This window comes from Carettochelys insculpta, chromosome 8 (assembly GCF_033958435.1).
Source record: "Carettochelys insculpta isolate YL-2023 chromosome 8, ASM3395843v1, whole genome shotgun sequence".
Classification (NCBI taxonomy): domain Eukaryota; kingdom Metazoa; phylum Chordata; order Testudines; family Carettochelyidae; genus Carettochelys; species Carettochelys insculpta.
This window is the reverse complement of record NC_134144.1, coordinates 4,948,222-4,975,576: the sequence shown is the minus strand read 5'-3', so window position 1 is coordinate 4,975,576 and position 27,355 is coordinate 4,948,222. Positions and strand designations below refer to the sequence as shown.

Here is a 27,355-nt window from a genome sequence, read left to right as displayed (position 1 = left end):
TCATTGCTAGAAGTTGCTCTGACTGCCCAGCAGGGTAGCTGGTCAGTTGCTAGCAGCCAAGTGGGAAATGTTGCAGGAGCCATGACGCCATCAGAAGCAGCACAAGCAGTAATCTCCAGACTTGTGAACTGGATTTGGGACTCGAGCGACTACATGTTCAGATTTTATAGGTACAGTTCTAATATTCAGGACTTGGTTTTATACAGGCATCTGTTATTCCTCACCCCATCTGGATTTTTCAGCTTGCTACCTGATCAGCCCAAACCATGGATTATGTGGATAGAAAAGACCCAGCTGTGGCAGCTGAAAGACAGGGAGGAAGAGCTACAAGAAAACCACAAAACTTCAGCAAATTTCAGAGAGACATTTTTCAAGGCTAGTTTTGGAAGGAAGAGAATTAGGGAATGGGGGAAGGAGGGTGCATATGAAAGCTGGGAATAACCCTGCCATTGTTAGATGCCTAGATAAACTGGAGCCATTGATCACTGGCTTTGGAGGGCCTAAAAACCAGTTCTGATCTCTTAAGAGTCTCAAGTGCAAAGGAAACTACAGAGGGGTCATTAATTTTATTAGTGAGTCACTAAGTTTACTCCACGAATTTGTGCTTTTGTTTACTGAAGGATTATTCAGTCTACTGTAATTAAATCATCCAATTACTTTGTCAATTTCTGATGCTGCCATAATATGGGACTTACTAGGGGACCTTCACAGCTTAAAGCAATTGTATTATAGCATGAGCTGTTATGTACTAGGGAAGTATGATACCCAAGAACCTGATTTTCAGTTGCGTACTTTCTGACCTTTGGCATTATTATATAAACACAAACTGGAAAGTCACATTTCCTAGATAATGGATCTTGGAGGACTGTACATAACCATTTTTTTTCTATTACTAGTCTAGTAAGCACTTTTATTTATATTCCATTTCAGATTCAAGCAATGGAAAAATCTTCATGCTAGTTAACTATGCTATACAGTAAGAGGTGCTTGAAGACCTATATCAGTTCATCAGATTAAAACTGTTATGATTATATTTCCTCAGAATTTTCTCAAACTCTGCCAAAGTTTCCAAAAGGAAGCCAAGTAAATGGCACTGTAGATTTAAAATTACTCTTTCATGCCATGCCATTCAAGTTCCTGGGATGTGAAGGTCAAGGTTTCTTAGCAGAATGATATCAGGTTCATTTTACTGCCTTTAAATGAGCATGGAAGAAAAATTGTGAATAAGAAAATTAGACATTTAGAGAAATTATGATGTATAAAGCAGCTGAGGCCACCATGCAATCAATGCTTTTTTGCACAATAAGCTTTTAGACTACCAGTTTAGACTAAATTTTATGCAGATTTGCAAGTAGTGCTCTGGACAGGTATTTTAATGTATAAAATAACTTTATTTCAATTATATACAGCTCATTACATTTGTGATACGCATCTTGAATCTTTTCAATCTCTTTGTACTCTATTAATATTGTAACAGCAATTCAAACAATATCTTGCTATAGACCGCCCAAAAACCTTGAGTTTGCATTCCTTTTTTTATTGCTGAAAACAAGTTTTAAAGAATGTTTCCTTTTGCAAAAACTCTTTTTTTTTCTTTTACCCTGGCTGTGTTAAAGCTTGCAAATAAGACCTAGATATCTACTGTTCATATTCAGGCTACCATACAAGCTATTGAAAGATATCTTCAAAAAGGCAAGGATCATTAAATGGACACCAGTACATAAAAAAAGCAATAACAGTTCTCCAATTAAGACATGTAAAAAGATAAAGACATTCAAAATTGCCTTCAATTTGGCAAAGAGGAATGAAAAAGTATATTCGGGGATAAGAAAACATTCTTTCAGAACCATCTTTTTGTTAAAAAAAGAATACCACAACGGAATGTAATTTAAACTTTCCTTTAAGAAAAATAGGTATTTTATTATGCTTTTAATGTTGGCAATAAAATTTGACAGAAGATCTACACACATTAGTGTGTGTACCAAAACATTCCTAAAAAAATTAAAAAGCACATGTGAGACATGACTTAAAAGGCTTATTCTGGTGCAAAGTGCCTAGATTAAGTAAACGTATATTCACTTATTCTTTTCAGCAGACTAACAACTCAAAACATTTATGTTTTCCTTTCTTAAACTATATATATTTCTTTCAAGTGTGCAGACTAGCAGATTTGCAGTGACCTAACTATTATTTTGGCATTTAACGTGTTTATCATGTACACTATATTTTGGAATGCATTCATAATCAAATCATACACAAAATGGAATTACATTTTTTATTTTATCATGGATATTTGGTTCCTGAACTTTTAGGTATTCACAGACAGGTGCAGATATTACTGCAGTGCTGTAAGCCTTGAGAGTTGCTTGATGATAACTACCATGAAATGGTAATGTACCTAACATACACCGAAGGCAGTTAAGTACATTCGAAACATCTAAACTTCCTTAAAACCAGTCTAGAAAATAAGAGCAATACTTAAGGTCTCTTACTAGGAGATATCTGTCTTAAAAGCATTGTAACTGAATGTGAATTTGAATAATACATTTGTGTTGCTTGTTCTTTTGGTGATAAATATGAAACCTGAGAAATTAAAAACAAATCTATGTGGATTAATCTCTGGTGGACACGTACTGCTGTAAATAACTCGGATGGTCACATATATAGTCTCACAACGTATTATCAGATATGCATACAGAAAAACTCAAAGAGTACTGCTAAAGTCTGTTTATTGTGCAAAGTGAATTTTTGTATGGGAACTAATCAAATGGTGTATGTAACTTATTTGGGTCCTAGTTTTTGATCTCACGATATCACACAGTCTTCTTTAGATTTACCCTTGCCCCTTTTATTACCTTGCATATCCTCTTTGTTTTCATTCCTAGCACTGCCCAAGTCTCCTACCTCCTGTTCTGATGAACACTCATCAGCTGTTTTTTCTGTATTGCCTTCAAACACTTCTTCCTCTTCAGTTTCATTTACCACCAGATCATGTTTTTTTTCTATAGCTGCAGATGGGGATGTATCAGTTTGCAAATGAACAGCTTCTTCAGCTTTTTTTTCTTTTTCCTGCTGAGTACCAGCATCGTCTTCGGTGACCATGCTCTCATTCTCTACGTTGTGTGTACTGTTTTGATGAGTCTCCTCCTTTTCGCCTTCTTCTGGTTTGGCAGTTTCCATAACTATTCCCTTTTCCCTAACTTCCTCCAAAATTTGTGTATTAGCTTTCCCCACCTCATGCTTAGCATGAGTTTCTAATACCCGCCCTATTTCATCATCAAATTCAAATTTTTCATCATCACTTCCCACTCTTCCCTCCTCTGGACACTCCACCTCCAGTTGTTCATTGGGCTCCTCATTCAGCTTTACTTTCTGTGTTTGGAGGCAATCAGCCTTTTTCTCAATATCTGGAGCAATTTCCTGTGCCTCGTCTTCTTGAAATTCATCGTGCTCTTCTGTTTCTTTATTTTCATCTTCCTCATTCCTGTCCCCCATCTGTTTTGTATCCCTTTCTTTTCTAGCAAGTTGACGTGTATCATCTACCACAGTATTCTGAACTTCCATTTCTTTTGTGTTGACTTTAAGGGATTCACTATGTCGCTGTGACATTTCTGTGATTTTCTGCAACGAATCATCATCAAGACTTGGCTTCTCATTATGTTCCACTGATGCCTCTTGATCAACTTCATCTTCAACAATTACACTGTCATCTTGAGTCATTTCCTGTGTAGATTCATCTTCCTCTTGATTAGCTGCTTTCTGCATTTCATTTTCTACAGTCATATCTTTTTCTTGTATTGGATTATTCTTTATTTCTTCACTGCATTTAATTGTTTGGATTTGTGCCTGTGTTCCCTCACCTTTCATCAACTCACCTCTAATTTCCTTTGCTTTCCTAGATTCATTGCCCATTTCTATGTTTGACTCCTCAACTTCATGATGGCTGGCACTGGTAATTGAAATAGTTTCTTGGGACTGAATTTGTTTTATGACCTCTTGGTCCTGCTCTGTCTGATGTGCTACACCCTCTTCTACCTCTGCAAATTCATAGAGGGATGCTACATGTTCCTCTTCCACCCTTTTGTTGTCAGAATCTGACTGCATGTCCAATATGCCTGTCAATTCTTCCATCTTTCCCATGTCTTTTGTCTGTCCCCTCACAGCAGTATTCTTTTCACTCTCTAACTCATCTTGCAGATCTCCTCCCTCTTCTGCTGATACCAGAGCACTCTCTGAAAAAGGGGGTGGAGTTTGTGTTTCATCTAGTTTTTGTTCTTCTACAGTTGTATCTGGTGTGACCTCACTTTCACATGCTGCTTCTCCCTCCTCCTCCGCAGACTCTTCTTCCCTCCCTAGATTCTCAACTGTATTTCCAGTCTCCTCTTCTTCAGCTGCATCACCCTCACCTTCGCCATCCCCTATTATACCAATTGTTCTAGCCATGCACCCTTCATCTTCAGCAAGCTGTGTCTGCAAGCTACTACTAATCTCCTTTTCAGTGCTTTCTTCCGTTTGACAGAGGCCTTCAGTTTGAGCAGCTACATATGGTTCTTCAGTACCTGCACCCACTCTTGCATCTTCTGGTGATCCTGACTGACCAGAAATCGATGCATGGCTGCTACCCACAACATCAACAGCTTCCTGAAGTAATTCACTCCTGCCTTCTCTTTGGCAAACTGCAAATTCCTCCTGTTTTACTTTCTGTTCTTGTGCAGCTCTTTCAGATTCATGCTCTGTATCTAAGTCATTAGGGCTTCCCTGAGCAGTCTCAGTACCCTGGCTCTGGAGTGTACCTGTTTCCCAATTCTCATTATTCAAGAGATTTAAATCACTACGAGGTTCAGATTCCTCACTACCAGACTGTTGGGTTTCTATGCTATCACCTCCTGCTCCTGTTTCTTTTCTCAACTGAATTACATCACTGTTTTCAGTGGAAGAAACATTTCCTGAAACATGTTCTGGGTGGCTCTGAATTTGTTCCTCGTGTTCACTACTTATCATTGTTGATGTGACATCATTGTCTTCAATGGTTTTCTCTGCCTCTGTATTTTCAGCAGCATGCAATGTCTTTATCTCCGCACACTCCTTTACAATTTCCCGCTCCTCAGACTCCTCTTTGTGTTCCTCATGCTCAGTATTCTGCAAGATTTCTTTTTTCCCCACATCCTCCAAAATCTCATTTTTCATCTCCACTTCATTGGCTCTGCCTAAAAGACCATTGAGAAAGTTGAAGGGACCACACCATGGGGTGACTACTTAACTTTGTTAAACATGTAACACTTACCTCCCCACTTAAAACCCCAAGAGAAAATGAACTGAAGAATCGGTTAATAAAAGATCAGCTTTTGCCAATTACGTGAGGCAAAGCAGCAATTGAATTAGTAAATACTCTGATCAGTGATTGCCCACTTTCCCAAAAGCAAGAATTGTACCGGATTCATTATGTCTTTATAAGGTAAAGATTTTTCTAGTCGAAGCTGTGTGAAGTACTGCTTTCATACATGAGATGAGCATTGTTCAAGCAGTGCGGTTTATTAAGAGTAATGTAAAAAATTACAGCACTTAAGATTTTGCAGCTAACAGCTACAAGCTATCCGATTAAAATATTCACCATATTTTAACCCTCGCATTGCTCTATACTATTGCAAAGTTCTATTTGTTTGATGGCATTACAATCAAGTCACCTACCTAAAAGTCAGCAGTATTTTATATCTATTGACTTAAAAACAGGCACTAGTTTATAAAAAAGAATGTGTAATGAGTGCTAAGGAAGATGGGATCTGATTGGCAGGCAAAGGTTTTGAATGTGTGAGTATCACCCAGAATCCCAAAAGCTGAAGCTCAGTTATTTAGTGCTTCTTCCAGCTACTACCTCCACACAAAAGAGACAATATTTCTTCATAAGTATTGTTTAAAAATGTAATTTTTTTCCAATTGCAGCACTTTAGAAGCAAAAACAAAGGTGTTAACCAGAACTCAATGTCAGCAATTAGCTTCTGTTCCTATAGTGTACCTGCTTCCACAGAATCTGAACAGGTGAGAAGTAGATTAGAGTTTTAGATATAACTTCACATGTTTTCGGACTGTGCTTTTGTTGTTTCACCCAGAAGTGTGAGAAGCTGTCAACGGCTAAAACTGAGACAACTTTCACTTCTACATATGTGACCTGCTGAGAACTGCTAGTATTTCAAGTTTAGAAATAAAAATCCAGTACACTGGAACCTCCTAATCCAGGAACACTTTCAGTACAGAGAAAGTTGCTCCATGCTGCCATATGGGGGAATAGCAGCACACAAGCTGTTCCTGTGGGGGACAGTGCTGGGGAGCAGTTGGGAATATGGATCCATGTGCACCCCATCCCATCCCGCTTCATTCTGAGACCTCCCCCCACCTGACAAAATGTTTCATCTGGCATACACAGTTTCCCAGTGCTGCTGGATTAAAGAGGTTCAAGTATATCTTCTCTTCTTCCATGAGCATAATGAGGAAGTGGAACATTCAATAACCATTGAGTTCAGATTCTGACTATACAGCGTAATTGCACCAATCAGTATCTTTGCCAACCAACCAGATTTCCTCCTTGTCTGAGGACACAAATTGATAATATATACCTCCTGGACAAACTGCTGGGCATTTAAGATACTAAACAGTACTAGACAGTAAGAAATTAGAACGACGTTAAATGTCTTGAAACAGCACACTGAACTATTGCTCAGCAGGCATTTCTGTCGTCAAGATTAGTTACAGAATTCATATACTAAGTTTACATATATGAACTCAAAAGCTGTTATTTTGGTTGTCTCGAATTTAATTCTGTGTTTGAAAAAATAATCCAAGTAACTCTAGGCTTGTTGAGGATATTCCTAAATTCAGGTTGCAATATTAAGCTAAATAAGATGCTACTCATCTTGTATTTATACTTGTGACATGACTATTTACTTTCTCAGGTGAAGAATAAAGGGAATATTAATTAAAAGCTTTTTTTGTTGCAAGCACAGAAAAATCTCATGATAGGCTTGATGAGAAGTGACCATAATCAGTAAGCAGAAAAAGGTGATTCAACAAGCTGCGTGATTGGTTAATTGTCCAAACAATGAATTCTCAATCTCCAAGCAGAAAAAGGTGAATGAATGATGATTAAACAGATGGAAAAGTCTAGTGCAGTGATACTCAGACGTAAGTGCTCAGGAGCCAAATTAGCAATCAAGATTTTCCACAGAGCCACCACAGTGTGGATTCATTGCTTATTTTCTTTCTTATTATTCATATTTAGACAATATGACAGGTGAAATATTTGAACATTTTCACAGCAAGTAAGGTAATAACTTAGCAAAAGTTGATAACTGAATTGGTTAAGAACGAAGTAAGAGCACCCTGCATTTTAATGTGTGTGGCACAGAGCTGCAGGAGACCCATTAAAGAGCCACACGCTGAAGTCTGAGTATCACTGCTCTAGTGGAATGTGAGCACTTACCTAGTGTCCCGTCCCCAGCTGTCTTTAGGACCTGAGTGGCCTGTTGAGTAATCTTGGTAGAATCTGAACGTCTTTCATTATCGAGACCATCTAAAGTCTCTCCGTTGGTGGCTACTTCCAAGTTTGGGATTATTCCATGTTTCTGTGGATAAGGAAGGAACACTTTAAAGTCTAGTGTTCAGACAAAAAATACAATTGGCTGAACATTCTTGGCCCTTTATATTTTGGGCAACAGCTGCTTCATAACAAAAGCAATAAGAATGTGCTTCGTTCAGTTCTAACAAAAAACAGATCTGAGCAATCTTGTAAAGCACTTTTGTTGCCCAATATCTGAAATATTCCTTGGACAATGGCTCCTCAAGTATAGTCCACTATATTAGGGAGTGCCAAATATCACAAAAAAAGATAGCTAAGAAGCAAATTCTTGAAATAAAGGAAAGCAACATGTCCCTGCGGCTTATCAGTGCAAGTCAGCTAGAAATAACTTTTCTATCCAGTGCACCAGAAGAGAAACTTGAAACTGGTTACTTAAATTGCTTTAGCAACAAGAATTTCTTCCACTCTTATTGCATACCTTTAATTGTTCCTTCAGCACAACCACCTCATCTCTGAGGTCATCCCGCTCACTCCTTATGGAATCAAAGAACTCTTTCTGCCTCTCTAATGCCTGAGTGTTCACAGAGCAAACAGACAGAAGGCAGGGAAACAACAAGAAAGGAAAAAAAAACTATAAAGGCAAGTTAGAAAGAATAAGTAGGTTTCAGATATTCAGAAATTAATGGCTATGACATGCATGAAAGTAGAAAATTAAAAGATTAAAGGTTCAACTTACAAATTCAGATATAACTTAAATCTAGTAAATATGTGGCTTAATGCAAACATTTTGGGAAATTCATGATACTCAATCTTCTATATCTTTCTGTGTTCTGATTAGATTTTTCAATAAACTAGACATAATACAGCAAAGATTTGTATATGCTTCTCTGAGTTTCCCACAGTACTACTGTATGCTTGCACATGTGTGTAATCAAAATACATTAAGGGAGCGTATGTAACTTGATCTAACAGATCTCAAGGACATCTATGGAACTGTTAGTCTATCATGAAAATGCTTTACCAATAATTCCAAAGCCACATTACTCAAAACAATATCTTCCAACAACTTTTGAACATCTCATGGGAAAATGTATACCTCAGGTACACAGCATGCAGCACAAACTTTGATAACACACAGCTGTATTGAAACTGTGGCCACTTCAAATTGCGGGTTTCAAAACTGTCGTAAGTCGTTGGACAACATCAAGGCAAGTGACTTGCCAGGTTTTTTTGGTCCAACCAAAAAAAGAGTCTCTCACATCGCATCCGCCACTGACGAGTCCATGTTTTTCAGAAGAGGTACTGACAGCTAAAATTTTATCTGCACAGGTGGGAGGTGGGAGAGCAGAGAGGGTGGCAGAGTCTCATCCCAAGAATCAATGAACTATTAACAGGCCTAGATTTCCTTTTCCACAATGCAATTATGGTTTAAAATGATAAAGGAAATAATTTTGAATAAAAAATCAATTCCACTCAGCCTTGAAACCATATCATGAATTGCTAGAGCTAGTATTTTGCTAAAGGTCGTTCCTTTGCCAGTTATACCTATTGACAACGGATTTGTACACACTTCATGTCATGTGACCTGCAGTGACTTTCAAACCTGGTCAGAGGATAAGCACTTTTTTTTTTTTTTTTTTTAAAAACTTAAAGCCACAATTCAACCTAAAGAGTATAATGGACAGATTGTGAGTCACATTGTAGAGGGTAATATTTTATTCACGAGGGTTTGCAGGTATGGAGTCTGCTACAGCATATTTTGAAACTGAGCAAATTTCAGAAGCTGCATATGTGAGTCCTACCCCTATTTTTTTGTCTTTCCACTCTATCGTCTCCTGAAGATCAGAAATTTCCCTGATATAGCTCTCCTGTTTCTGTTGCAGCTGTCGGATTTCCTGAGAGGCAGAGGCATACAAGGAGATAGAAAGCAGATAAAGAGTTAATAAGAAGAAAAACTCAAGATTGCAGTGACACAAAGAACAATGAAATCCAGTGTTAGTAAAATACAACTATCTACCTACACACATACCCAACTGTTTTCCTTCAAAGAGATAAATACAACTTCTGAAATCTACCCTGCTAAGACAGCCAACCTCTCACCTTTAGTATGACAACAAACACTGGTTTACTAGAACTATCTTGCTCTGAATCCTTATCCTTACTTGAGTTTTATGATGGTACCCCTTTCCTTCCAGCCCCTCTGCAAGAAGGAACCCAGACCACATAACTTATTCTGGCAAATTAAAGACAGCATAACAACAAATTCAATTATGAACAGCACTTTTGAAATATTTTTGTTTTTATCAGTCTTAACAATTTTGGGGCTGATAGACCAAATAAGCCCCCAGGACTGTTTCAGGTGAAATCTGAGGCAAGGAATTAGGCCTGGTCTACACTTGGAGTTTAGGTCAAACTTGGCCACGGTATGTCAATTTTCTTAATGAGTCTACACCCCAAAGCCTGTTTGCCTGACTTAAGGGCTATTAAGGTCCTCCTTTTCACGAGGAGTAACACTAAATTCCACCTTGCACGGTCGACTTTTGGGTAGCGCAGACGCAGCACTGTGATAGTTGACGTTCTTGGCCTTCTAGAGGTGTTCCACAGTGCCCCAACGTGACCACTCTGGCTAGCACTTTCAGCTGTGCTGGTCTCCAGGTGCACAGAAAAAGACTCGGGAAAAGCATGAATTTAATTTTCTGTTTGGTCAGCATGGCAAGCAGAGAAGGCAGTACACCCGTTCGTGAATGCTCAGGGTCACTGCTGAGCTTCAGCATAGAGCATGCAGGAGATCCTGGACCTGACTGTTCTATGGGGAGATGAATATGTGCTGGCAGAACTATGAACCAGGAAAAGAAATGCTGTTATCAATGCCAGGATTGCACAGGGCACGGAGGAAAGAGGACATGTCAGGGACATCCAGCAATGTTGCATACAAATAAAAGGAGCTCAGACAGGCATACCAGAAGACAAAGGAGGCAAACATGCCACTTCTATGAGCAGATGCACAGGATTCTAAATGGGTACCCAACCAATGTTCCAAAGCTCTCTGTTTAGGCAGCCTCAGGCAACAGCGGGAAGCACATGGTGGAAGGAGGTGGTGAATGGAGCAGCTGATCTCACCAACAGCCCAGGACCTCCTTTTTAACTTTGGTACCTATTCCTTCCTCCAAACATGTGCTGCTGCACCCTGATGTCAAGGGAAGGGCACTTCTTGTGAGTTCACATTTTTAATCATGTAACAAGTGAGTTAAGGGGATATGCTCCATTGAACTTATGCACGCAGTGGCAACATGCACCTTCGACTTTACAAATTCAGGTGCTAAAACAATGACCTTCATAAATTTGACCTAATCTTGCAGTGTGGACATCCCCTTAGATTCCCCTTCTGAGCCTTCTACATTCTGTTAGTTTGTAAAACATGGATCAAACCACCACTTCAAACACAACAGAGAAATTACTTACTGTGAGCATTTCTTCTCTTTGCTTCAAGGTGTCTTTGATTTCCGCAAACTGAAACTGCAATATGCTATGAGCATGCTTTTCCCGCTCAAATTCCTGGAGAGGCAAAGAAAGGCTTGTCATGCATCATCATCAGCATCATAACATACTGAGCTTTTCATATCCACATTTCAAAGAACATTAACAGAGGGGTAAGTATCAATATCTCAGTTTTAAGCTTGTCCTTCTCTTATGAAAGAAATCTGAGAATTTGCCCAGACTATTTCATACAACACCCTCAACTGAAACACTGACCCATAATAAACTGAGCAAAGTAGGTTTTGGGGCAGGGATAGTGCACATTGTTAAAAGCATCACACCTCGTTTACCTCACCGACAACGACTAGAAATGATATCTACCTTTTCCAAAAGGTAGAGTAATCCAGCTTGGCCAGTCCTTATTGTGGATTTTTAAAAGGAAACCATTTTCCAAGAGCTATGCATGCTGGAGGACGTATTAACCGATATCGCATGAGTGAAAGATTTAGCTCCTGAGAAGTTACCGCATAAGCCATAACGAAATACTACAGGTTAAAACTCCCAAATGGGGCACTCTCTTGTTTGGCAACATCTGGCAGGACCGTTGTCTAGCAGGACCAGAGTCCTAGGGCTGGGAGAAGGAGGGGCCAGATAGATCAGTGGCAGGAATCACCGGCAGGGGAGCCGCAGGGTTATGTGGGTAGCCGCACCCCTGGGAAGCTGTGGCCAGTGCTGTGTGCAAAGCCCCTGGATAGAGAGCAATGTCTCTCAGCAGGTCATCCCCAGGGCTGGGCAGGAAGCTTCAGCCTGGGGTGGCTGGGGCCAAGAACCAGCAGCTGGGGAGCCTGCAGGCTGTGGGGTGGAGAGAGGAGGTCAGGAAGCAATGGCAACAGTGGAGGTGGGAGCCCAGGACAAGGGGCTGAGGCCAGGAGCAGAGGCAGAACTGACCATCGCTGGACGGGTAAAATTCCTCGTATAGGAATGCTCAGGTCACAAGGGTGCCAGGTGAAGGAGGCTGACCCTATAGATTGCACGAAAATTAGCTCAGTGAGGCTCATTCCTTCACCTCAGTGAAGTGACAATAAGTCAAGTCAACAGTATAATATTGGAAGTGATTCTTCTCATACAACTCCCCTACAGTCTTTGGGATTAGGCGCTGTATGTAAGTGTCCCAGAAGAAACAGGAAAGCCTCCCGAAGTTGCCATGGGTAAATTTTCCTAGCATCAGGAATGCTTTTTGGATTTCATTTAATCAAAATGCAAATGAAATACATAAAGCTATATTGATGAGCTTGGAGGTGAAAAAGCCACCATGTCCTGAATACTAACTTATAAAACGTAGCTCCTGAATTTATATGCTCACAGATAACAGCAGAAAAGGCAGCCAAATTGCCAATGAGTGCTAGTCAAAGACTAGATTTCAATATACGTCATTGATTTTTCTCATTTTTCAAAAGCACTGTGCTAGCAATATGACTGCTTCTTCCCTGAAGATATTTTTAAACAGCTTTGAGCTCCTCAAGAAGTATTCTTACTTACTTTGCTTTTCTCTTCATATTGCCTCCTGGATTCTGCCAGCTGTTCTTCTAACTCTAACAATGCATCCTTCAAGGTATCTACTTGGTACATGAAGTTTGTTTTCTCATTGTCTAGTTGAGCGTTAGACACCATAGCCTTTTTATATTTCTCTTCAACTTCTGCTAGGGAATCCTGAAGACAAGAAATATGCAACTGCAGTCAGAGGCTACTTCAGAGAAAACTCTTCCACATTTTGCAAAGTGCCTAAGTATCTGATTACCTGCAGATATGCAAGCAGTCCCACTGAATCAACTGTTAATCATGGTTTAAGTAACTTTGCTGACATGGACCCCAAACCTGAGAGAAGAGGTGGCAGCATCTATCCTTTCTGCTTCTTTTAAATTAGGACTCTGTAGGTGTGGTTCAATCAAATAGTGGAATTACTACATGCTACGTTTTGGCTATGTACACACAAAAGGGTGGAAGTATAGCTGAACTCTTCAGCTGAGATGCTCACAATGGGGAGAGACAAGGTTTCCCCATCACTGCAGTTAGTCCATCTCTCCAAGAGGCAGTATCAAGGTCAACAGAAGAATTCCTCTATTCACTTAGTGCTGTCCGCTTTGGGGGTTAGGTCAGCATAGCCATCTTGGTTAGTGGGGGGCTGGGGGTGGTTTTCAAATGCCTAAGAGACACAGCTATGCAACTTCAGCTTTCAGTGCACAGCAGTGCTTTAGACTTCATTCATGGCTAGAACTCTGCTTCAGATGATGCGTGAAACAAGCATAATTTGTTCCATGCTTACCCCTCATTTTATTAGATCCCCTTTGTCAACCTGCTTTACCAAAATCAAGTTCCTACTGCTTGGACAATTCAGATTTATTAAATCAAGCTGAGTATGAGAACAGTTCAGATACTTATAACAGTAGCTGAAATGTGACAAGATAAAATGGCATCATTTGCCATGTTACAGGTCTCAAATCTCTCCAAGTACACGATTTGAATTAAGACCAACCTAACAGAAACCTTCAAAAGCAAAGCAGTGTAAGTATACATGGAAGAAACAAGTGAGGTGCCAACAAAGAGGTCTTAATTTAAAGCAAGAGCAACAATCCACTAATTCATTAAGTCATATTGCCAGAATTATACGGACATCCACGATGAATGTTGGGATATTTACACTATCCACTTCTACTAGATGCATAAACATTATGGGGGAAATAAATACATTTTTAAATACGAAAAAATGACACTATACATAAGTTTCAAATTAGAGTACAAATTTTGGAATACCATTAAAGAATAAGGCAATCTGACATATTGAACGTAAAAAAACCACTTGTGTCATTAAATGCAAATCATGTTACTGGTGCACGTTGCAGGTGTACAACATAAAACATCAGTTACTGAAAGAGCAATCAGGAAGTAAAGCAGTGATATGATTAAACCCTTACAACCAGTAAGCCACAAAAGTACATAATGTTAAGGGTAAACGCAGAATCATAGAACATGCCACATTTTGTTTCATTAGGTTTAATTAGGTATTTATCAAATACCTTCCAAGCCCTACACGACATACCTGTAATTTAATAATTCTAAGAGAGAAAGCCGTGCTAGTCCATATACTATCAAAACAAAAAAGCAGTAAAGTAGCACTTTAAAGACTAAGAAAATAATTTATTAGGTGAGCTTTCGTGGGACAGAGCCTGTCCCATGAAAGCTCACCTAATAAATTATTTTCTTAGTCTTTAAAGTGCTACTTTACTGCTTTTTTGTTTTGCTAATAATTCTAAGTTTGAATACAGTGAACAAACCCACTTAGGAGATAGCCTATCTATTCCTTATTTAACACTTTTATTCTGTGAAGGGATGAATTGAGCTTGCTTTAAAATGTTCCAGGCTTCTGGCAAATTCTGAAGAAAGTTGCTATAGCTGGAAATAAATTTTAATTAAGTGTATGTTCTACATTCTATGCCAAAAGCAAGGTGAGAGGTGACTCAGCAAAACTGAAATTGTTGGGTCTTTGAAGACACTTGCAGACCTATAATATGATTATGGATAAAAATGCTATCAATTCCTGAAGGGACCAATACTACAAAAATCTAAACGCACTTTGAAAAGCAAGGTAGATTATTTTACAGAATCTACACTGTATATTTTGTAATCTATAAAAGAAAAAAGTTTAGGTTTCGTATACCTGAAAAATGCAAAAAAGCACAAACTACGTTTTCCTTTTGCAGGTCAAGCAAGATGCCAGTAACTGAACATCTTACATTACTGAACATGAGGAAGAAATTTAAGAGAAAATGCTTTAAATTTTTAATGATCAGTTATGTTAATATGTACTGTATAACAACACCTGGTATGCCAAGTTCCCAGTACACTTATCTCTACTTGCCTTCTGTTTTCAAACCCCGAGCCACTTTAGCTGAACATACAAAATGTCAAAAATATACATTTTATTTAGCTGCTCCATCATTAGCTGCACTAATGGAATTTTTAGGCACCCCTTCCTTACAGCTGCTGTGACATTTTACCCATACAGCACAAGGGCTGTTTGTATAGCATGAGATAGGACTGCCTCTCCTTCAGGCATGCAGAACTTGCCAATTGTTTTATTGGGACTCAAGCACCCTCTAAAATACATTGTGGCTACAGTTACACTACAGCGATCTGTGGACATATGTCACTGTTGGAAGAGATTTCCCGACAAAACTTCTGTCCACAGAGCGCAGCCACACACAAAAGCCAATCGCAAAAACACTCAGCTCTGTCGACAGAGCAGCAGGACTGCCAGGCCATTCTCTCGACAAAACAGGCACCCAGAAGCACAGCAGACAGGGCTGCCCATTCTTCTGGATGCCCTGTCTGTTAAGAGAAGCCGCAACCCCACAGAAGCGTCCACACAGCTTTTTTGTCAACAGAACCTATTGATAAAAGACACCCTTCCTCATCTAGGAGAGGCAGAAGGTTGCCAGCGGAAGTGCTGACTTTTGTGGACACGCTATCGACAAAATGCATTTTGTGTGTGGACATTCCACCAGTTTTGTTGCTAAAACCAGGGTTTTGCTGGCAAAACTCACTAGTGTAGCTGCAGCCTTACAGCATGGCACTGAACTCCACAGGATGCTTACACAATAGTCAGCATTTACTTTTATTTACACTTAACACTTGAGTGATTTTCGTTCTCGTGTTATGGATGTATTTTAAAAGGGAGTAAGTGATTGATTTTCTATACATCTAATGTCTATAATCCATTTTAGATGGAGAATTTAATACCTTCTGAAGGCACCAAGACATGCAGCAGCAAGCATTCTTATTAATGACCCTTTCTACAGAGGTTAATACAATATTTACACGTGCTGGTTACCAAGAACTATCCAAAGAAATGACTACTGGTCATCAGAAAGGGAAGCATGAGTTTCCTCGCTGATGAAATGCTTCTAGTTAATTCACACCTCAGCATAAAAGCATGCAGGTTAAATTCTAGTTCTGTCTCTCACTGTGCCTCACTGAAAGTTTAGCTCATGTTAATATCACACATTCAGTCTGCAATAAATGGGTACCTTCATTTCTTTCAATCCCTGCATGTATTTGCCTTCTACATCCTGAATCTGGTCCTTTAACTCATTGATCTCCTGAGGGAAATGGCAAGAAAAGTGAATGATATCAAGAAACCTACTGGGCAATAGTCACTGATTAGAGAGAAACTGCTGTTCAAAATTCCCATTTACAGACATTTCTACTCTGAGTGTTCTAAACTTCATTCTAAAGGACTGACAGGTTTTTCAGACAATCATCTCTCTTGACTAGATTGTATATTTCTGTACTAATCATTTTGATTGGATAAATGGGATGTTCCTAAAAACGGGTGGGCAAATTATGGCCTGCACCTGGCCTGTCAGAAGTTTTACTCTGGCCCTCAAGTACCTGCCAGGGAGGGAGATCAGGGCTTGCCCTGCTCCATGGGGCTCCTGGAAGCAGAAGGCAGGCAGGGGGCTCCACATACTGCCTGCACCCCAAGCACCATCTCTGCAGCTTCCATTGGTTGGGAACCTTGGCCAATAATAGCTGCAGGTCAGTGCCTGGAGCCACCCAGTTATGCCTCCGTGAAGCACCTGGATGGGGTCATATTGCTGCTTCTGTGAGCTGCTCAAGACAGTGCTGCCTAGAGCCTGCACCCATGAACTCCCTTAGCTCCAGCCACCAGCACCCTCTGAACCTCTTGGCCCCAGCCTGGAGTACCCTCTCTTGCACCTCAGACTACTCTTATTCTTGATCCCCACCTCATCCCTTAAGTTTCTGAGCATTCATGGCCCACCAAACACTTTCCATAGTGAGGTATAGTCCTTAGGCCAAAAAGTTCGCCCACCCCTGCTCTAGAATAATAGAGGTGGTTTCTTGTGTTTCAGGAACTACATTATGACTCAGGGGATCTGAATTCTTCTTTTCAGTTCTGCCACAGGCTATAAGACACTGGGCAAGTCACTTTCTCTCATGCCACCTCAATTCCCTATCCATAAAATGGGAATCATGTTTCTCTACTAGCATCCAAGAGCAGTGTGTAAAAATACCTTTATTAATGTGAGGGGCACATAGCTACACCACACTCTGAAGAATCTTGGAGAAAAGAAACATAAGTACCAAACAAGACACCCTAGGAAGTGTGGGAAATACCACTGGGAAATGGAATAGAGACATTAAAATTTAATTATAAACCTAATTAAAGCTTTACATAATCTCTTGCTCCTTGCTCATCTCGATGTCAGATCTGCAAAAGAAGTCAATTATAATAATTTAGAGATGAACAAGGAGAGAGAGAGAGAGAGAGAGAGAGAGAGAGAGAGAGAGAGGGCGGGCAAGGGACTGGAATTGTTTCCCACTTTCATAAGCTTTAATACCAGAGGGAACCATTACAATCTTCTAGTCTGATCTCCTACACAACACAGTGTTTCACCCAGCAGTTGCTACAGCAAACTCATATAAATTCTAGTTTAGCTACAGCATTTTTGGAACAGCTATGCGTCTTTTGTTTTTGGGGGAAAAAAAGATTTTAACCAATAAAATGAACAAAGCAGAGCACACGAGTGGGACACATCTCTTCTTCAGATTGCTCATGGTGTGTCTACACAGCAGCCTTATTCCTAAATAAGCTATTCCAGAAGAGCTGTTCTGGGATAGCTTATTTTAAAATTAAACTGCTACACACAAAATGCATTTAGCTATTTCAAAATACAGTGTACACACACACAGAGCCTATTTTGAAATTGAGCCGTTGGATGCCCTATGGCTTATTTCAAAATGACTGCTGTGTAGACCTACCCTCAAAGAAGAGCTCTGTGAAAGCGCCTCTCTCTCACCAACATATGAAGGACGTTATCTCACACACCTTCTCTTTCTGATATGCTGGGACCAAAAGGGTTACACAACTTTGCATAAAACAGACTGTGGGTAGTCTTTAGATTAATGGGATATTTTTGGTAACTTCTGATTTGCATGTGTAATTCCCCACATATTGATGGAGAAATTAAACTACGCTATTAAGAAATTCCACTGATCCCTAAGTCAAACTTGAAGGAAAACTTAAAGATGTGAAGAAATACTTTCTGACTGGAATGATCCTCTAGCAAGAGACAGTTCCTACTAATACACGTTACGAATAAAGACTTCTTACCTTAATTTCTCTAATGGATGCCTCAGTATCAACTGAGATGGAGGTGTCCCCACTGCCTCTCCGGGAAGAAGTTCCACCCAGAGAGGCTAGCGTAGCTGCTGATAAGCTTGACAAAGTACGAGCTCCCTGGAACCACACAATTAAAATAAGATGGGTCACAAAATCTTTTTCAAGCATGAAAATGAATGCACATTAATATTGAGAGGATGCAATCTGCTTTTATGTGCAGAGCAATCAGAACAAACCATTATATTTTCGGAACAAGGAAAGTTGTTTTCATTTATAGCAAATGGGTCATCAGGGGACATGCCGTGCATCAGTGTGGCACAAAAGAACTTGTATGCCTTGACTTTTCAGAAGTTAGTATGGCTGCAGGAAGACAGAGAAGCCTTCATCTTTGGGTCATCAGTTCAAACTTGGGACAGGATGGAAATGATCTGACAGAAGTTATCAGATGGCTAACTGGTGAGCTATGAGATGCAAGCGTGTGCCCTTAAATCAGTCCAATTCATGGTAGACAGGTGTCCAACACCACCAAAATTACATAATTAGCACACATGGCGGCAGTCCTACCAGCAGCCAATGTTTGGCTATGGAGTCTGAACTTCCCTCTCAGCCCCAGAGACATGCCCCTCAGAGTTAGGCTAGGCAAAGAAGCTCACTGAATTTATTCTGCAACACTCATAGATTTTAAGGCCAGAAAGGATAATTAGACTATTGTGTGTGCGGCCTCTGATTTCACAGAAAGTTCACTTCAATTTTCACCAAGTTATCTCTGCTTTGAAACCAACCACTTGTTTTTAATTAAAACATTTCTTTAAGGCACTCAATTTTGATTTGAAGACCTCAAGAGATGTAGAATACTCCCCTTCCGTCGGTAGTTTATACCAAAGGTTAATCCTAAGGGTTAAAAAAATTGTGCTTGCAGTTGGTTACAACTCTGACACACACATCCTGGGAGAGAGTGAGCTCTGCTCCTGCCTCAGAGTTGGGGCACAGCTCTCTGGTCTTCACACCAAAGGCTGCAGAACAAAGAAAGGAGTCATGGGATAAGAGGCAATATCCTCTCATGCATCAGTAACTGGTTAAAAGACAGGAAACAAAGCATACACATATTCAGTTTTCAGAGTGGAGAGAGGTAATTAGTGGTGTTCCCCAGGATCTGTAGTAGAAACCGTTTGACATTCATAAATGATCAAGAAAAAGTAGTAAACAATGAAGTGGAAAAGTTTGCAGACAATACAACACTACTTAAAAGTCCAAAGAAGAGTTACAAAGGGATCTCACAAAACTGGGTGGAACAAAATCGCAGGTGAAAAATCAATGTTGATAAATGCAAATAAACCATTGGAAAATAAAATCCCAACTACTCCTGAAAAATGATGGGACCTAAATTTGCTGTTACCACTCAAGAAAGAGATAGCATCATCATGGATAGTTCACTTAACACATCCACTCAATGTGCAGGAGCAGTCAAAAAGCTAACAAAATGTTAGGAACCATAAGGAAAAGGATAGAGAAGACTAAGCATCCTTATGCCACTATAAATCCATGGTATGCTCTCACAAATACTGGGTGCAGTTCTGGACACCCCATCTAAACAAGGATATATGAGAATTAGAAAAGACAGAGAAAGGCAACAAATATAATGAAGAGGATAGAACATCTTCCATATAAAAAGAGATTAAAAAGCTTGGGGACTGTCAGCTTGGAAAAGAGATCACTAAGTGGTGATATGATAAACTATATAATCATGAATGGTGTGCAGACAGTGAATAATTCACTTATTTGTATATCACAAAAGCCCTACGGCATGCAATGAAATTAACAGGTAGAAGGTTTAAAACAATCATAAGAAAGTACTTCTTCACCCAACGCAGTCATTTTATGGTTCTCATTACCAGGGGACGTTCTGACGGCTAAAACCATAACAGGGTTCAGAAAAGAGTTAGAGAAGTCCATGGACTTTAGATCCATCAATGGCAATTAGCCCAGATGGTCAAGGTCACAACTCCATTCTTTGGGTGTTCAACCCTCTGACTCCCCGAAGCTGGGAGTGGCTGACAGGGGGACGGATCACTTGATAATTGCATCTGTTCAGTGCCACTGCCAGAGAAGACAGGATACTGGGTAAAATGGACTGCTGGTCTGATCCACTATGGCCATCCTTATGTTCTTGTTTATGAAGCCATATCCTGCCATGGACTTTATTTAAAAAGTGTGTCCATTCAATGCAAGTTTAGTGGTAAAATTTGTTAAGATCAATGTAATTCATATCAACCTCCTTACCTTCTCAAAGTCTTTTTCTGGCCTTTCTTCAACCTGCAAACAAAAAGAGATTACTTAGAAGTGATAACTGGATAATACAGGACAAAGGGAAGACAAAATAAGGCAAGCCCAATACATCGTATTGCAACAGCATATGGGGAAGGAAGCAATCTGGGTCACACCTCCCTCAAGCCTTCCTTGGTGTACAGAAAGTTTGAAACTGGGGTAATCCGTCTCATGAATATAGTGAAGCTTGTGAACTTTTCTGTTAGAACTGCTTGAGTATTTTCTGTTAGAACTGCTTGAGTATTATAGAAATACTCTAACTTAGTCAAGAAAGCTGTATTTCAAGTCATTTGGAAATTAGCTGTATTGGCCACATAACAGAAATCCAAATCTGAGACACCCAAGGGCACACGAAAAGAGAAGGTGAAGGATAAGTCCTGTAGCACCTTATAGACTAACCCTTACTGACTTTTCATTTATGTACTTGTACTAGAAGAGGTAGTGGTACAACCAAGAGGCAGGAGCTGCTACCTACTTTTCATAGCCCTGTAGAATCACACAGGTTGAGCCCATGAAGCAATTTATGTACACAAGGGTGTCACATGACCATGGCCATGTCACATGGTCACAGTTTATGTACACAAGGGTGTCATGGTGTCACCATCAAGGTATACTGCAATCCTCTTCCAAAAGGCATCTGGGGTGGCAACCTTATTTCATCCTCTGTGGTAGGATGCCTTCAAACTTCAACAGGCACCATTGCAGTCTACAGGCCTAGAGGCTACATCTGCACTACAGCAATCTGTAGACAGTCAGAAGAGATTGTCAGGCAAAATTTCTGTCGACAGATCACATCCAAACAAAAGCAGATGGAAAGAGCAAACCACTCTCTTGACAGAGAGCAGCCACATGGCTCGGGCACTCTCGTGACAGAATGGCCAACTGGAAAGCTCAGCAAACAGGGCTACTCGGTGAACTGGAAGCCCTGTCTGTCAACAGAGGACCCCTCCCCAGAGTGTATACACAGCTTTTTGTCAAAAACCTGTTGACGAAGGCATTACTCCTCATTGTGGTGAGGCAGAACGCTGTCGGAAGTGCTGAGTTTTGTCAACAGACTGTCAACACACATTTTGTGTGTAGATGTGCTGTGAGTTTTGTCAACAAAACTCTCTAGTTGTAGACACAGCCTAACTGGATAGACCTCAATACTCCTATGAAGTAGGTCAATATTATCACAAGTCTGTGACAAGTAAACAGGAACAAAGAAATTAAGTGACTTCAAGGTAACTCTAAATCAGTGACAGGGTGGGGCCTTTAATCCAGAACTCCCAGACACCAGCCTCTTAAATTAGACCATATATATTTATATATTTTGACAAAGCCACTGACACAAGGACCTTACTTATATGGCATCAGGCATTGAAGCCCACAGTGTTTAAATATATTGCCAAATTGCTCCTCAGCTATGTTGATTAGATCACGTGATAAGATCAGTTTCTCCATTAAAAAGCAAGGTTTTTTTACTTGTGAATGAAAGATGAGATTACTAATTTTAGAATAGACCATGTGGATTATTTCAAGATCACATGAGTTCTTCCTCTGAATCTACTGGTACAGCTGCTGACTTAATTTTCTGCTCTGTAAATCCAACACCAGAGGGCAGTCTCAAACTCAGAATCAAGAAAAGATAACAGCATTACCTCCGAGATGGACAAGACACACTAGTTAATGCTGATCAGTAACAGAGAGAACGCTCTGCTAGACTATATACTATCAAACCAAAAAAGCAGTCCAGTAGCACTTTAAAGACTAACAAAATAATTTCTTAGGTGATGAGCTTTCATGGGACAGACCCACTTCTTCAGACCACAGCCAGACCAGAACAGACTCAATATTTAAGGCACAGAGAACCAGAAATAGTAATCAAGGTTTACAAATCAGAAAAAAAAAAGATCAAGGTGAGCAAATCAGAGTTGGAAGGAAATAGTGAGAGAGGCATCAGACACCAGCGGGTGCTGAGCCCACAGTTATGATGATGATGATGATGAAATCAGAGAGTAGGGGGGGGGGGAGGAGGAAGTCAAGAATTAGATTAAGCCAAGTATGCAAAAGAGCCCCTATAATGACCCAGAAAATTCAGTTTGAACCGGGATGCGAATCTTCTGGGTCATTATAGGGGCTCTTTTGCACACTTGGCTTAATCTAATTCTTGACTCTCCCCCCCCCCGCCCCTCTACTCTCTGATTTGCTCATCTTGATAATTTTTTTTCTGATTTGTCAACCTTGATTACTATTTTTGGTTCTCTGTGCCTTAAATATTGAGTCTGTTCTGGTCTGGCTGTGGTCTGAAGAGGTGGGTCTGTCCCATGAAAGCTCACCTAATAAATTATTTTGTTAGTCTTTAAAGTGCTACTTTACTGCTTTTTTCTTTTGATAGTTAATGCTGAATGAGAGGTGCCCAGTGATTAGATGCAGGGAATTATAAACCTACCTTAACACATAAGAAAAATGTTTACACATGTTAATACTCCCTGCCTCATTGGGAAAGACTGACTAGTATAATCAAACTCCACTCATTAAAATTGCAGGCTAAATATGAGGTAAGTTCAGGGGCACACAGATAGCCTCTCAAGGCCTTGTGCATTTCAATAACAGTCAAAGTCTACCACGCTGTAGGAATCAGCACCTTTTAAAGGTTACTAGTCAGAAAACCTCTGCTGTGTCAGGTGAGGATTAGGTATCTCTCTGAGGTTCTTTAAAACTAACCTAGATGAGAAATAAGAAGTCCTGTGGCACTTTATAGACTAACAGATATTTTGGGGCATAAGCTTTCGTGGGCAAAGACCCGCTTCACCCGATCTTTGCCCATGAAAGCTTATGCTCCAAAATATGTCAGTCTATAAGGTGCCACAGGACTTCTTGTTGTTCTCGAAAATACAGACTAACACGGCCACCTCTCTGATATTACAGAAGGAATGACTGTTACATTGATCCTTCTTACTTAAACAAGCCTATTAGGAATTTATAAAATGTAAGTCAGCACTGCAGCAGGTCTCCACTCCAGACAAGATGAAGCACAAACGGATCTGCCACTTTGCAATGGCTATAGCTGTCAGCTTTTGGATACCACCCAAATTTTAAAAATTATTATGAGTTATTTAAATTGAGGGCAAAGTAACAAACAACTAACAATTTTCCTTCAAATTAAATCTACTTTTGTTATCACTTGTACCCTGTTCCTCATTAAAGCTGTACTGTCCTATAACATAAGGAGTTAGTTGAAGTTCTGCCAAAGAATTGCTGTTAGGTTGTTAAAACTAAGCCTGCACAGCCTCCTAACCATATTTGCACTCAGAGATGCCTTATAATTAAAATGTTGTGATGCCAGTCGTCTGTTACAGCCCCTCATAGGGTACAAAAAAGGGGAAGATTGTAGAGTACAAATTACCTGTTATGTCCTTCTAGAAAATATGAATTCTCAATTATGTCCACTTTTTAACTATGAGAAAATTTTAACATAGATTCAGAGAATAACTGAACTGATTTCAAAGACCTACCTTTCAAACAACTAGCTCTACTTAGTCAGTAACAGCCTGGACATTTTTAAATTTCCAGACTCAGTGGCACACACTGATACTCTCTTATGTCCCAAAATCTCAGCATTTGAAAGACTAATCTACATGACCAGGATCTACTAAATTAAAGATTTACAGAAAGTGAAATCTGTCAGTATTGTACTGAAGTTTATATATGTAATTACAGAAAACTATGCCATTTACTGCCATTTTAGCGTGTGGTTTATTTTACATACGGACACATGGAATGGGCAATAAAAATGGAAGATATTTACTGAACACCAGATAACATACAGTCAACAAACCTAAATACCATAATCTTATCTCTTCAGTTTAACTATGCACACACAAATACAGAAATTTTGATTTTATGTATACTATTTTAACATACTACCAAGTATAGTCCCAAAACACGCACGCATTTTAAAAACGTCACAGGACAATGACTTGAGAATGCAAATTTAACCCTGCACAATTGCTTGAGGGTGCAGCTATGAGTGTTTTGGTTTTTTTGGGTTTTTTGACAAAAATGAGCTGAAGTCGGTGTCAGGCTGAGAAAAGAAAAAAGGCTATAGGTTTGAGGGACATTTTCCAATTTTTAATTTGAGAAACTACGATTTCAGTGCTGCCATCTCACATTTTTATTGTTTTTCTCAATACCTGGACTTCTCCTTAATCGTTTAAATATCTTAGTGTGCCTATTAATCCCAATTTTCCTTGTTCGCCGCCGCCCCAAATATTGAAAGCTAGCTTTCAATGGCATGTAACATTATTTCATACCATACATATCGTGAAAACCCGATAGTTCCTTCTGAATCATTACATATTGTTATGCCATTAAGTACTTGTTTAAAAATGCTCATTTACTCAGAAGTTAATGGCATTTGCATGTTAGAAGTATGCTGAGAAGTGTCTCAGTGTCTCACTGGAAAATCAGAAATACCCTGAGCTTTATGAGGCAAGACTTGTTTTTAAAGCATTAGTATATTACCTCCAATGATCTATTTTCAAAACAGAGACCCCTTTCTCACTTACTCTTCACAAAAAGAAAAAGACCAGAAAAAATTGATTTTTCATAATTTTTCAATAGTAGCATTTAAAAATAGCCATTATTGGGCTGAGATCATACAAGCCGAGATTTAGTCTGGAGTTTTTTATGGTACATATGTGAGTTTTAATTCCCCCCACCTTCCACCCCCCATACACAGAGCTATTTGTAAGAATTTTTTCTGGACAAGAGCTTGGTACAAAGAGCACGTATGTACAACGTTACCGCATTTCATAGCAGGACAGCTCTACTCCTGTTTGAACCAGACTTGAGAACCAAAAAAATCCCACAAATAACACCACCACGACCTAATGAAAGTCTTTCCAAGTCAGGTTTACAGGTAAATAATTAACCCCTGATAAGCTAACAATGAACAGAGCAACTTTACAGGAAAAAAAATAGAGTCACATCACCTGACTTCTGTACACCTTACTGAGTAAAAATTCTTCAGGATGGGCTCTTAAACATCCAAAAACTGTGTGGCTACTAAGCTCTGAACCTTTCTGTAAAGTTAAGCGGGAAATATGTCTTCAACAAGTTTACTTTCCAAGTACTGTTGTGTCATACTATGCTATGGACCTGCACCCATACTCCATTGCTTTTGAATAGTGTTCTAAGGTTGCTGTTTCTAAATTGCTTTGGCATCCTTCTGCGGTGGAAGCCATTGCTTGTAAGAAATACAAATGAACAATGTTCCTGAAGTCAAGCTGCTGCACACGATATTTTGGAGGACCTTTGGTTAATTTATGGTACTTACAGGATATCACAAAGCCATGTAAAAGGCAGTATAGACAATTCCTCAAACTCCAGCTCCCTCCAAGTACCTTTGTTTGCATATTTAAGAACAACAGATCGAGTGAAATAGTGGGTTTATGTACCAGCTGTCTTCTCACTGACACTTCAAATTCGCTCATTTATTGTGAAGTACATTAGCTCACTTGCATATGTTTAAACCAGTTCACGCACTGGACCTGAAGTCAGCTGTTTCTGATGAATTTCACTTCATTTTCTGCATAACTGAACTTGTCAAATGCCTTGCATTTTGTAAGGGATTGCAGAGATATACTAGTCTTTCACCCGGAGGAAGCCCCTGTAGTTTCAACCGCTCCAGTAAATGTCCTCCCCTGTCACCTTCTTCCCCTTTTTCCATCTAGCTGAGGTTGGGTCACCATATCAGTCTTTTCCAGGCTGGCTGGTCCAATGCTTGCTTCATCAGCACTCCATCCTCCTTTCTCTTGGCCTTCCTCTTGTACTTCAGCCATTCTCCAATCTGATCTCAACCATTTCCCTGATAAAATTCCCTTCACCCTCCTTTTGTACTCACATACCATCTCCACCCTTCCCTTGCAGCTTCCTTTTGCTATCGCAGACCTTACTGGTTTCACTCCTAATAACATCATTCTATATTTGGTCCAACAACAAATGTCACCCCCTTACTGCTCTCAAACATCTCCTTTCAATGACTTCAATCCTTCTCAAATGCTTCTTTTTGATCACCAACGTCTCTGATCCATACAGAAGAGCTGCTCTTAACAATCGTTTTGTATAGCTATCACTTAAATAGTCTGGGAATCCATTTACCTTAAAAATCACTACACTTACAGTCAGACTTCCCCTGTGCTCATCTGCCTTGCTTGCAGGTCTCCTGATTTTCTCAATTGCTGCTAACAATTCCCATGCTACTTAACCTCTGAGTTCCAATTTAGCCACTGGCACTCAAAGTTATGGATGCAAGAACTGGCATACTAAAAAGTCTTCAAATCACAAGCTACAGATATTTACAAACAAATGCCTGAGGTACATCCTTCGCATCAAATGGCAAGACTTTCTCACAAACAAGGAGCTTTAGAACTGAGTAGGACAAGGACCACTTGATGTTCAAATCAAGGCAAAAAAGTGGGGTTGGCTAGGGCATGCTCTCAGAAGACCATCATCCAGCATAATCCGTCAATCTCACACATAGAACCTGCATGGAAAACACAAATAAGGAAGACCACAGACAGCATGGAGAAGATCTACTGCGATTGAAGGTACTCCTGGAGTCAGGAAGAAGTTCCGTCTTGAGACGGAGTGAAGTGGAGAAGACGTGTAGATGACCTATGCTCCACTTGAAGTACAAGGGTTTAAGTCAAGTCTCAAGATTAATAGTCCCTTTTGGCTCCGAACAAGTCACCCACATGACTTCAATCATTTCTTTACTTGTTAAGAAGCCATAGTTT

General features: G+C 39.8%; 1 protein-coding gene across 35 annotated transcripts in view; it reads right to left on the bottom strand.

Moving 5' to 3' along the window:
* LRRFIP1 (LRR binding FLII interacting protein 1) overlaps positions 1 to 27,355 on the bottom strand; it is a 148,640-nt gene that overhangs the window by 13,189 nt on the left and 108,096 nt on the right. For 22 of the 35 annotated variants that reach the window (XM_075002038.1, XM_075002040.1, XM_075002042.1 and 19 more), the window contains 9 exons: positions 20,529 to 20,561; positions 18,240 to 18,365; positions 16,132 to 16,203; positions 12,587 to 12,757; positions 11,033 to 11,125; positions 9,373 to 9,465; positions 8,049 to 8,141; positions 7,475 to 7,616; positions 1,371 to 5,207 (listed from right to left, as the gene is read on the bottom strand). In XM_075002038.1, the coding sequence (XP_074858139.1) occupies positions 2,806 to 5,207; positions 7,475 to 7,616; positions 8,049 to 8,141; positions 9,373 to 9,465; positions 11,033 to 11,125; positions 12,587 to 12,757; positions 16,132 to 16,203; positions 18,240 to 18,365; positions 20,529 to 20,561 (3,225 nt within the window). In that variant the 3' untranslated portion in view covers positions 1,371 to 2,805. Of the gene's footprint in view, positions 1 to 1,370; positions 5,208 to 7,474; positions 7,617 to 8,048; positions 8,142 to 9,372; positions 9,466 to 11,032; positions 11,126 to 12,586; positions 12,758 to 16,131; positions 16,204 to 18,239; positions 18,366 to 20,528; positions 20,562 to 27,355 lie in introns of those variants that run through there. The other 13 variants (XM_075002066.1, XM_075002067.1, XM_075002070.1 and 10 more) reach the window with 7 other exon arrangements.